A 12,492-nucleotide genomic window follows, 5' to 3' on the forward strand; every position below is an offset into this window, starting at 1 on the left:
TTATATCTAATATAAGCGGACAATTAAGTAGTGGAAGATAATGCTGCAATGAATACAATGCATAATAAAAAAAATAAAAAGGCCTAAATAATGCAGCCAGACCCTTAAAAGTACAGTCCATTTACAGTGCAGAGGGTGAAATTTAAAAAAAAATAAAATAAAATTAATACATTTAATGATTTACTTAAAAGTAATACGTTTTAATAACATTTTTTTTTAAATTATACATGTTCCCATAATCACTAATCACGTATTACTGTAAAATACCTGATGTTACACACTAATTCAAATTACTTAAACACTAATTAAAATTAACCTTCCAGTCGCGTTCAGAGCAAATCTGTCTGATTTACAACTTATTTTTATTTTATTTTTATTCTAATTTTGACTGGGAACATTAAAGTAAGGGGTGGGGGATAAACACAATTGTAGGGTTAAATGAAATTTTACACTAGACCAAACACCAGCAATACCAGCAAGGTGACGATCGCTGAGCATTTTCTTCTTTCACCTCATTCACAGTTCAAAAATAGCCACATGGTCGCATTGTTAAATGCGTTTTTTGTCACCGTCATCTTTTGTCCAGCGGTGTGGTCACAGCAAAGGAAGGCCGGAACAAGCACTGTATGGCCAGGGGTAGGTTGGCACAGCTCTGTCTACACCAACCTACAACCAAAACTGATGTAAAAATAATGCTCAGATGTACATTTTTTTTTGTGTTGTGGTTCTACCAGTTGAGCAGCAGTCAAGATGACAGTCTGTAAGTGTTGCAGACTATTCTGCTGTATACAAATGTTATAAACAGAATTAAAGAATATATGAACATCAAATCTTCTTATGCATGTTTTAATCAATAAAGATATTGTTATACCAAAAAATGTCCTCATAAAACAAGATTTAAGATTTCCATCAACTTACATGAGACTTTGCCCAAAACACAGAAATAGCCCCATGTGTGATAACAATATTCTATACTTTCACTTCCCATAATTACTAAAAACATGGTCTGATTTGTTAAAAACAATCACAAAAGTCAATAACACCTTCACATTCTCAATTTGTCCATTAGTCAAAACTTGAAAAAAATGATTAAAAAGTATTGATATAATCAAAAGTTTAAAGTAACTAAGTAAGGAAGTCCACTAAATCACCATATTTGAGAAACTGGAACAACAACATATTTAGCATCTTCAAATGAAAAAAAAAAAAAAGAGGTCAAAATATTTAATGATTGTTCTATGAATATAACTCGATTCACCTCAAATTCATAAAATCCCATGAAAGCAAAGTAAATTCAAAGTGTTTAGAGTATTTAAAGTGTGTATTCAAGTACAAGACTTAGGCAAATATGTTGACTTACATTCCACTACTTGTAACAACTACATGGAGCAAGACAGCAAAAAGACAGAGTGAGGCAAAGTGAGTGAAGTGGGTCAGGTTTTCACCACTGTCAAACACACTGTCATCTGTGGAGGAAGTGGTGGGGACAGTGGGAGGTGACAGTGTTGGACAGGTGAAGTATAAGTCAGTGTCAGTGCCCAGGGAGGTGAAGGTAACAAAGTTTGGTTTCATTCCAGTGACTGTGTCATTGATCCAGTTCTGGTACTCCGACACACGAGTGAAGACTGCAGGTCTCACAGGTTGGGCGCAGCCATTATCAGTACTCACAACTCCACTCTGGACCCATGCAAATCCTGTCTTTGTCATTAAAGGTCCTCCTGGGTTTCCCTGTGAAAAAAAAAAAATATATATTTATTTATTTATTTAAAGTTGTTAAGACACAGTGATATCTTGTAGATATATAATGTATATATCTCTGTGTTGATCCTGCCGAAGCATGTAAACATCAAACTAATATGTCATTTGCTTACCGCACTGAGAATTATGAAAAAAAATAAAAAAAATTCACTTCATCTGACTCCTGAACTATTGTTCTGTCAATGGGTCTGTAATTGGGTTTGACTGTCACAAAGACAGTAAACAAGATGAAACGGTCAGCCTACATCAGTACATCAGTCTTTAAGTATGAACCGGTTCTGTATGCTGTACCTTAATGGCTAGCATGCTAATCAAAAATATATTGAAGATTTGGTTACTTTTGACCAAGAGGCTGCTTCCAGTGCTGAAAAACTAAGCAGACACTGAACAGTCTCAATTGAGACGTACTTTTAAAGCCTCTTTATCTGGTTGACACATTGAACTAAGCTGAACTGAAGTTCTTTTACTAACATTATGTCACTCATAGAAATTTTCCCAGTAGTTTTTGGAAGGTATTTTCTATGCTACAGATGTATCCAGCCTTGCTGAAACTCAAATGAATGAGTAATAAGTCATCTTGGTTGAGTCAAGAAAGCCAACAGTCTATAATATCAGTGAATTTGATACAATAACAAGAAAAATAATAATCCGGTGTGAAAGTGATACATAATTCTTATAGCACTTAACAAGGCATGACAGTACAAATAAATAGTAGGGGTCACCTGACATGAATCTTTCCTTGCTTGAAGCACAGCACAGATCATGTTCTCTGTGATTGCTTTGTCACCTTTATAGTAGCACTGGCACTCATTGTTTCCCACCACTGGTGCATTTACTTCCTGCAGGATGTTTGGGAAGGAACTGTTACCTAATTGTAAAAAGTAAAATAGAAAAGTTAAAAAAAATCCTGTACATTCCTATTATGTAAAATTAATGTTAAGTAACTTACCAGTTTTACTAAAATCAGTGACCCAGCTGCTGGTCCCATTGTAGAAAGTGCTGTTTTGTGAGGCTAAGCAGATTGGCTGAATGTAGTCTGTGAAAGTCACAGGAGCCAACAGCTTCAGAAGACAAATGTTGTTCTCATACGTGCTGTTGTTGAATGCAGGATGACAGATGATATCTTCCACTGTCAGAGACACTTCGCCGGAGGTTAAATCTGACTGGGTGTGGCAGCTTAGATGTACCTCTGTCAGGTTACTAAATTTAATTTAATAAAAAATTATTGGTGAATATCACAGTTCAAACGAGATACTCATAAACATTCATGTGATCTTGATAATGGACAGTTCATAATTAAATAATTTTGTTTAAGTACTTTAATTATTTTTAAGGCATTTTTCTGTGTGTGTTTGTGGTGCGTGTTTGTGTGTGTGTCGGGATTTATTAATAACCCTAACTAACCCTAAGCATTTGGACAGCAGTTACACCTGAGCTTCAATCCATCACAGTAGAGAAAACATAATGTGCCACTTACAGTGAGGGCCCAGAGCTTTTTGTTGCCCTAAAAATAATTCTGGAAATCTGATTTTGTAAGTTAAATTTTGTACGACCTTAAAAACCTCCTGCTCTCAGGGAATAAGCAAAACCATAACCTGTTGTGGCAAAAATCTTAAAGTAAATGTAAACAGAGGAGTAAAAGTCATGTATAAGATCATCATCACCAAAACTGTAAAATGGCAACATCGACTCACTGTGATATGCAGGAAGCAGCTGTTAGCACCCACTGGTTGGTAATTAGGGACCCTCCACACCAAAACTGTCCATTGTGGTTTATACTGACCTGCCAGGGCCCACTTCCTGAGTTTTCCACAGCCCTGCCGCACGCTGAAAAAAACAAACAAACACTGTCAACTGTCAATATTACAAATGCCAAAGTGGGTAGCTGAGCATGTTTGGCTTGGCATAGGTTTGTGCTGAATGACCTTGCTGATGCAAACCCAAAGGGGATAAAACAGCTAACTGTAATAGTCCCTTTGTACTCCCTGCACTGGTCATGTTTTTGAAATATAATATTATGTTCTGTTGGGAGAGCTTCAATTCTGGTAATTTTGTGGATGTTAATTTAAGATATCTGTTCCACCTAAAAATAATTTCAGACAAACTACGTCCACCCGTTAAAAAAAAATAATGGTAGTGGCCTGTACAGCACATAGTGTGTCCCGGGATAGTCCCAGCCATCATCACACATTGTTCCCCAGATGTTATTGTGATAAACATCAACTCTACTAGAGCACTCAGTTGATCCAGCTAATCTGATCATACCTTTTAGGCAAAAGACATAAGACAAAATATATTTTAATATACAGTGGTCCCTGGTTTATCGCGGGAGTTACGTTCTAAATAGGTGGTCGATAGGTGAAATCTGTGAAATAGTCAGCTTCATTTTTTTTCAATTATTATACATGTTTTAAGGCAGTAAAACCCCTCACTACACACTTTTCTAAGACAGGCATGAACATTTTAACATTTTTCTCTCTTGTTTAAACACTCTCAAAGTTCAAACCTTCATAGAAAAATAAGTAAATAATAAATAAATAAATAAAAATTATAGAATTAAACCAAAGATCAAAAATCGACAGTGCGCCTTGTAATCCAGTGCACCTTAAGTATGTATTCTGGTTGTGCTTACTGACCTCAAACTGACTTTATGTGGTACATGGTGCTCAGAAATCTGTCAAAATGTTTTACTACGACTTTGGTAAGCTACGCAACGCTTGATGGATTGTTTGACAAACTGCATTACGGCTACCATAGTCAGGAGCCTCATGGAGTAATACATACCGTGCTTCGACATAATATTACCGTATTGTATTTGTATAAGGACCCCAAAATGGCACCTTTTAAGAAACATACGAAGTGGATTTCAAACTCTATCAGTGACGCAGTAGAACATGTGAATAGAGCAGCTGCAAGAGAATTCAACATTAATGAATCAATAGTTTGTGTTTGTTGGGGAAAATACTTAGAAACATACAGTACAGTGCAGCTTCTGTCGGTGCTGTGTTACTGAAAGCTGAATTTCCCAGAGGCACCCACACGAGGGATTAATAAAGTTTTATCTAATCGAAACTCTATCTGAAGCACTTCAGAGTTACACTGCTAGCGATCGAAGATTTATGTACATTTGACAAGATGAAAGCATTTTGTACAGTACAGGAGATACGGAACAGAGGAGAATGATTGAAAATGGTTTACAGCCTATAAGGACGCAGAACACAATGTGCTATAAAAAAACAAAAAAGCATGTAAAATTGCGCACAACAAAAGAATCTGCGAAATAGCGAGGCTGCAAAAGGTGAACCAATTTAAAACGTGGGACCACTGTATATCCGTTAAGTTAAATAAAAGACGGGTGACACACAAAAAAACACATTGACATTCACTTTGCTCCATATCTACAGTTTGTCACCTGAACAGATGACACCAGCATCATAATAATGATGCCCATTGTAGTTGTTTCCCCATTCTGAGTGTTGACATTCAGTCAGAGAACTTTCATTTCCTGAACACGTCACAGCACTGAGCCAAATCTGTCCAGTTCCTGCACCAAAGTGACCAAATTGGGGATTCTCTAGTGCTGACCCACAGTTTAACTGTCTGCAAACCACCTGAGCATCATTTAAGTTCCAGTTGTAATCAGAGACTGTTCCCCAGATGTTATTGTGAAAGATTTCAACTCTTCCAGAACATCGAGTTGATCCAGACCCAGCCAATCTGATCAGATCTACCAGGCAAAATATATGAAAATTACTTTAACAGATACTTGTTTTTGTTATTTTAAGTTTCATGCAGGACACAGAACAATAGACTAATTTGCAATATGATCTCTATCTAACAGTTTTCTCACCTGAACAGATGACAGCAGCATCCTGACCATGTTCACATGTGTTTGAACCAAATCCACTGTGTTGACACTCAGTTAGAGAGCTTTCACTTCCTGAACAGGTCACATGATCAAGCCAAATCTGTCCAGTTCCTGCACCAAAGTGAGCTGATCGAGGAACCTCTAGTGCCGACCCACAGTTTAACTGTCTGCAAACCACCTGAGCATCATTTAAGCCCCAGCCATCATCACAGACTGTTCCCCAGCTGTTATTGTGATAAACGTCAACTCTGCCAGAACATCGAGTCGATCCAGATCCAGTTAAAATGACGGGCACAGCTGAAAACAGAACACAGAGAAGACATGAAGGGGACGGAACATACAATATTTTTTTTAGTGTGAAGCCATAGATACCCAGGTTTAGAAGAATTGTAAACTGAGACACGTAATAGTGACAGTCAAAACAGCTTCACCCTACAAAATAACACTCAATAAGAAGGCCAAAGGATTTTCTCCAAACCAGGAAAGAAATCCAACTCTTAAATACGAAACATGATAGAGTTGGTGAGGACTGCAGAACATCCACAATAGGACAGTTGAAGCACAAGACTGTGCTCGAATTACAAGACTAGAAAATAACTAACAAAACTTCAACTTGCAGACTTTATACAACATTTCAAGAACACGGTCTCCCTAAAACACACACATACAGATGTGTGGCTGACTCCCCCCTCTATGAAGATATCTGCCATGTCCCTCTCATAAACATGCATTTTAGAGTATTACACTTTTCCTTCAAGGCTATTAAAAGGATATCTGTGAACTTGTATGTTTTTTTTTAAAGAACTGTATTTCTCTGTGGATCAGAGCTGCATTTACAAAGACAAATGCAACATTTCACTCTGAAATACTCCACAGTGTGGTTACTGCAAATCTCAGTTTGACTGCTCACATTGAATTTCAGTAAAAAAACAAACCAATGAGTGGATGACAAAGCTGTAAAACAGGAAACTACAATTACCAAGTTACACATTCATTAGATGATCCAACGTCTCTCTCACCTGAACAGATGACAGCAGCATCCTGACCATGTTCACATGTGTTTGATCCAAATCCACTGTGTTGACACTCAGTTAGAGAACTTTCATTTCCTGAACAGGTCACATGATCAAGCCAAATCTGTCCAGTTCCTCCACCAAAGTGAGCTGATTCAGGAACTTTCAGTGCCGACCCACAGTTTAACTCTCTGCAAACCACCTGAGCATCATTTAAGTCCCAGCCATCAAGACAGACTGTTCCCCAGCTGTTACTGTGATAAACTTCAACTCTGCCAGAACATCGAGTCGATCCAGATCCAGTTAATCTGATTGTGAGTGTACCTGAAATAATCAAACCATAAAAACCCTAATAATTACACACTAAATATTAAATACAGTAGGTTGTATCTAGTGCCTTCATTTTTGCAAAACCTTCTGAAGTTATTTAGTGCTGAAAAATACTTTGCATGCTTTGTTTCTTCCTACTTTTAAAAACAAGTTGGTTGGTAAGTATCTTCAGGAAATTTAAATTAGCACCAAAATATAATTGAAAAATGCATAGTATATTTAGGATATTGCACACTAAGTCATGGGCTGTATTATAAAATGTAACTGACGGTGGTACTTGTGTCTTTGTCTTGTATCCAAACATGTATATAAACAAAGAAACATGGAACTTGATGATTTTGTAACTTGTAAAAAATTATTTTATCTTCTCACCACTCACCTTTGATTAACCACCTGAAAAGTCAAAAAAGACTAAATCCATTCAGTGCAAATGATGTCTTGCTCTTGTGAGAAAGCAAATATGTGAAACTTAAAAGTGATTACTTAAATCAAAAAGTTTAAACTCTTAACCATCATCTGAGTTGTTCATCTTTTTATTGAATTTCTAGATTTTTAAAAAATGCACCTCTGCACCTTCACCTCAACAAACTCCATTAAACTTCCAACCACTACCCTGGTATATCTGATATGAATTCAGCACTCATAGTTTTTCTTACCACCCACTCACAAAAAATCCACTTAACAATAAAATATTTAATAAATAATAAAGTTGTAACAAAAAAAAAACATTTTAAACAAAACGTTTATAACCACCCCATAATAATTATCACTTAAGTAATAATTTATGGTTGTTTTGGGTCAGTCTGTTTGTAAAGCATTCCAGCGTTAAGCTTAACAACCGATATATGGAGTGACTGCCTCTTCTCTCCCTCTCCTGCTGCTACTTCAATCGAAACTGATCAATGATCAGCTGATCGGCTTTTCTTGTTTGTTTATTGCTCACTTCACGCCAGAAAGAGGAAACCAGCGGCTGAACAACAGCAGCACGTTTTAGCTTGATAAGCTGTTGTTAGAATCTCCAAGCCCTCCTGGGTTTTAAATGCACCTTAGAACACACATGCATCAACATTACAATGAGCGGGTGGAGGGAGGTTTGGAGTCTTCTCTCACCCCCATTCTCTGCGACCTGCTGGAGCAGGGGGGCTAGGACTAGGAGGAGAAGTTGGCCGTCCGACTGCGGTCTGGAGTGTGGAGCCTTCCTGCTGCTGCGGAGTCGGGGCGGTCTGCCTCTCCCCACCGCAGGGAAAAGGGAAACACCACCTGGGTCTGGGTGCAGTTCCCCCCTCCAGGGGCGGGGGCACCTAGACCCGGTTTGTAGAGTACGCTTGGGGAGTGTGATCATGTGTACAACGTCTCTTTATGTCTGTCTCCACGTTGGTTGAGTGTGGAGTAAGTGCATATGAGAGCATGAGGGTGGGAATGGATGTTTGTATCTGTGTGTGCCTGTATGTCTGTGTCTATATGTCAGGTTGGGTGTCAGGCGCCACCTCTCTGGGGACATCTCAGGCCCTCCAAGGTTTGGAGGCCTATCTCCCCCTACCACCACTTCCCCTGCCGGTGGCGGACCCCCTCAGACATCGGTGCGTTGGTGGTTCTTTGTGTCCGGGGATGGGCGTCCAGGTACACACCGGCTCACTCCTTGGCGGCCGCTTATCGGGGCCTGGAGCCTGGGGCTCGCTCGGGCCACTTCGGAGGTGGGGTGCCCCCGGCCTCTCGGCCTGGGGCTCGGTCACTCAGGCACAGCTGGCTGCCGGCGGAGCTCACGGGCGCGTCACTGCAACTCCCCCTGGCTTCTGCTCCGCGGCTGCTGAGTGAGCCCTCATCTGGGACTCTCCTCAGCTCTTTCCGGGACAGTGGCGCAGCTGCCCCTCTGTTGGTCTTCCTTGGTCTCTTGTGTTCTGGGGGCCTCTGGATGTCTGGAGTTTTGATCTCCTCCACACCTGCTTCACGCCCTGGAGGACGGGGCTGTGGCCCCCCCACACCCTCTAGCAGATTATTACATGAAGGAACCTTTTAAAAAACAAAAAACAAGCGCGTCCATGCTCACAGGTGTACACACGGGTGATCACACCCACAAACTACACCCTTTTTGGCTCCTACCTCAAAGCACACTGTGTTCTGTTGATCTTATGTGCTGCACAATAATGTTTAACATTTAGTATTTACTGTCATATTCCCATATATCATTGTGATGTTGTTTATTCTATTACTCTTGTTCTCTTCTGCTTGCTTTCTTTTTTCTTTCTCAGCAGGTGATCCAGGTGATTGATATATGCATTTTTTTTCTCTGCCCGTTCTGTTGGTTTTTGTCTTTTGCCCTTCTCCCCCGTCCCTCTTCTCAGCTGTTTCTCTTTCCCTCTTTCTTTCTCCCCTTCTTTCCCCCAGTCAAGTCTGTCCCGTATTCAGTAAGTGAAAATAAAATAAACAATAAAAGGTGAATCAAATGGACCATTACGGCAAGGCTGGGATGGTCAGTTTGGTAAAGTAAATCCGTTGGGCATCTTTCTTTGCCTTTAGACAACAATTCTGATGGCAAAAGAGCCAAACGGGACAGGCCAAAAAAAAAAAAAAAAAAAAAAAAAAAAAAAAGAATCTATTTATTATTACTATCTAGACCAGAATCCTTTTCTACGTAGCTGACTGTGCAGGGGCGGATCTAGCAAAGTTTAGCCAGGGGGGGCGATAGGGCATTAACAGGGAAAAAGGGGACACAAAGACATACTTTTCTTTCTTATTCTCATTTAAAATGTCGAGCTTTTAATAAATAATTATCCGAATCTTACACCCAAAGTTTTAATCTGATGTAAAATGTATAGAAGTCTATTACTGTATATAGTAACTATTAAGTCCAATATACCCTAGTAAACTATAGTACTTTTTCCTTTGGGAAGATACCATTTGTTCAATCTGCAATTCTGTTGAAGAAAGATGTTGAATCTATTTAATTCTTCTTGAAAATTAACTGATTTCTGTGCATTTTTTTTCACACTGCATCAAATTATAGTTGATTACGTCAATTAAGCATCATGAGGTGGTGGGTGGTTCCCTATTTTTTTTTTCTGGGAGTTTTAAAACCCTATTAGTTAGGTTGCTTAATATTTCTGCTAAGTACTCTCTAAAATACCAGAATAGGGAGGATAGTGCAGGTTTAAGTTTATTAGATTGATCAGTATTGCTGAACTATGAAATATTTTGGGTCCAGTGCATTTTTTGCATACAGGTATAACAGAATAGCTTTAGTGTTTTTTTTTTTTTAACTTGAGTATGAACTTATACAAAAAGCAGCAAGATATTTAAAAAAACAGTTTTGTTGATTAAAAAACACTATATCGGATTCATATCGGTATCGGCAGATATCCAAATTTATGATATCGGTATCGGACATAAAAAAGTGGTATCGTGCCATCTCTAATTTGTACCACCTCCAGGTTCACTGTTGTATCATATAGGCCAGCAAATCATTTGTGTTATTAACAGTATTATAGACTTCAGTTTCATCATTACAGTAGCTATTAAAAAATATAGAGATGCATATCATCATTAACCATATTAAATTAACCATTTTCAACTGTAAAATAACACACCAGTTAATGCTAATAGTGTTAATCAACAAATTGTAAACAGAATAATAAAATTAAATACATACTTCCTAACTTTAATTAACTACCAATTAACTATTTATTAAATCTGTCTATTATACATTAATACTGAATTCAGCACTGCTAGTCATTACTTGTCAGTACGAACACGGCAAAAAATAACCTACACAGCTAACAAACTATTCTAGCCTGAAATTTCTATACTCCACAAATACAACCTTCTTTAACCCTTTATTTGGGCCCATTTTATAAGCGCCACAAGTGTAAGTGTCACAGAAATGGCTTATGTATAAAGAAGTTTAATAGATGGTTCCAGCAGTTAAAATGTTCTTGCTTGTACGTTTCTGTGGTCAATATTGTAAGGGTGTGTTTATCTTGTCACAAAGAACAAGTTTTGTTACACCGCTATTATCACGAGGTTTGGGCGTGATAGTATAGGCTGTGAGCCCACGTTTAATAATCACGCTAAGGAGTTCAGCGAGCTATCTGCAAAGGCCTGGTTAGTCTACCAGCTGTACAAGGTATTTGTCATTTGCCATAACTGTATTGTAATATTGTGAAGATTTGTAATGTATGGTGTTCTAATTATTTTATGTTTTAATTTAGAATGAACAAGACTGTAAAGGTATTCTTCTAGGACCTCCGAAGTGGCAGGCGGCCACGAGGTAATTTTTGTTGTTAAAGCACAAGTGTTACTTTTGATAGACTGAAGCACTTAAAGCCTTTGTGTTTTATGTTTGTAGTTTTCACGACGTTCAATAAATGCAGCGAAGCGCCCGTCTTGAAGAAGTCGTGCCTGTGTTGTCATTTCGGAGTTACAACAAGTGCTAGAGAGAAAATGTCTAAACACAGCCTAGATTTTACCATGTGTGCTTCTCAGTATCGTGAGACATCGACCATTTGAGCTAGAGTGAAGCTTCGAATGGTTACTGAAAGATGAGAAGCTGAGCTTTACGGGGATATTTGTTGCACAAAACCTTCACAAGCTGCTGCTGTCTGAACACAGAAAAGTCAACTCCGCCTAGATTTTACCGTAACTCCTCGACCAGTTTGGCTAGAGAGAAATTTCAAACGGTTACTGAAAGGTGAGAAGATGAACTTTACGAAACTTTGAATCACTGACTCATGAAGGTGAATCATTAGAAGGAGCAACGGCGTTCCAGTCACAGGTAAGAATTGATGACACATGATGAGCAGAGAGAGGCAGGTGTGGAGAAGTGACAAAGCCCCAAAAACGCCTGTAGATTTGTAATATAAAAGGGGCAATATATAAACGGAGTGAGCTAGGCTCAAAAACAGTTTTGTACATATTTAGCATTGTTCATTTTTAAAGTTGATGTTGTGTTACATTTTGTTCATGCTGAATATCCACTTAACTTTAAAGCTGAAAAAACAAAGTCAATTTATTTCCCACTTTAAACTGTTGTTCCATTGTCATAATAATACAATTGTGTAAAATGACTGCCAGATATTGAAAGATGAGGTTTTTCTGAAAAAAGGGGCAAAAAGGATTCACTTATAGTATGATTTCTGGCCCCTTTATAGCTGAAATTACCAAATAAGTCCAGGCGGCCTCTATAATACTAAGTAAAAAAAAGGTTAAGGAAAGAAACAGACTGTCTAAACAGAGTTAAATATTAATATTCCCAGACGTCTTTACAGTGTGAACATTTGCGTATGATTTCAGATTTTAAAAAATTAAGGAGGTATAATATTAGATATTTATCATAGTATTGAGAGAATTTTTTTTAGATTAGTTTACATTTATACCTGTAATTACTCTTAATTAAACTAGTTAATGAGGAAAAAAAAGAAACAATTGAAGAAAAATCAATCTTTGTTTCTCACCTTTGCAAAAGAGTAGGATCATCAAATTGAACCTGCACACAAGCTGTTGGAGAGCCATTGCCGACTACACCTCTTT

General features: G+C 38.2%; 1 protein-coding gene across 2 annotated transcripts; it reads right to left on the bottom strand.

The window, feature by feature from the left end:
* Positions 1–830: 830 nt before the first annotated feature.
* LOC113019224 (deleted in malignant brain tumors 1 protein-like) lies at positions 831–12,475 on the bottom strand. Of its 2 annotated transcripts, XM_026162774.1 has the most exons (8): positions 12,417–12,475; positions 6,646–6,963; positions 5,609–5,923; positions 5,171–5,485; positions 3,453–3,585; positions 2,708–2,958; positions 2,481–2,626; positions 831–1,728 (listed from the first exon to the last, which is right to left on the bottom strand). In XM_026162774.1, the coding sequence occupies exons 1-8, from the start codon at positions 12,472–12,474 to the stop codon at positions 1,357–1,359; spliced, it is 1,908 nt and encodes a 635-aa protein (XP_026018559.1). In that variant the 5' UTR covers position 12,475; the 3' UTR covers positions 831–1,356. The 2 variants fall into 2 exon arrangements, with proteins under 2 accessions (XP_026018559.1, XP_026018560.1); XM_026162775.1 differs by lacking the exon at positions 5,609–5,923.
* Between the last annotated feature and the right edge of the window lie 17 nt (positions 12,476–12,492).

The sequence above is a fragment of the Astatotilapia calliptera genome, chromosome 3 (assembly GCF_900246225.1).
Source record: "Astatotilapia calliptera chromosome 3, fAstCal1.2, whole genome shotgun sequence".
Classification (NCBI taxonomy): domain Eukaryota; kingdom Metazoa; phylum Chordata; class Actinopteri; order Cichliformes; family Cichlidae; genus Astatotilapia; species Astatotilapia calliptera.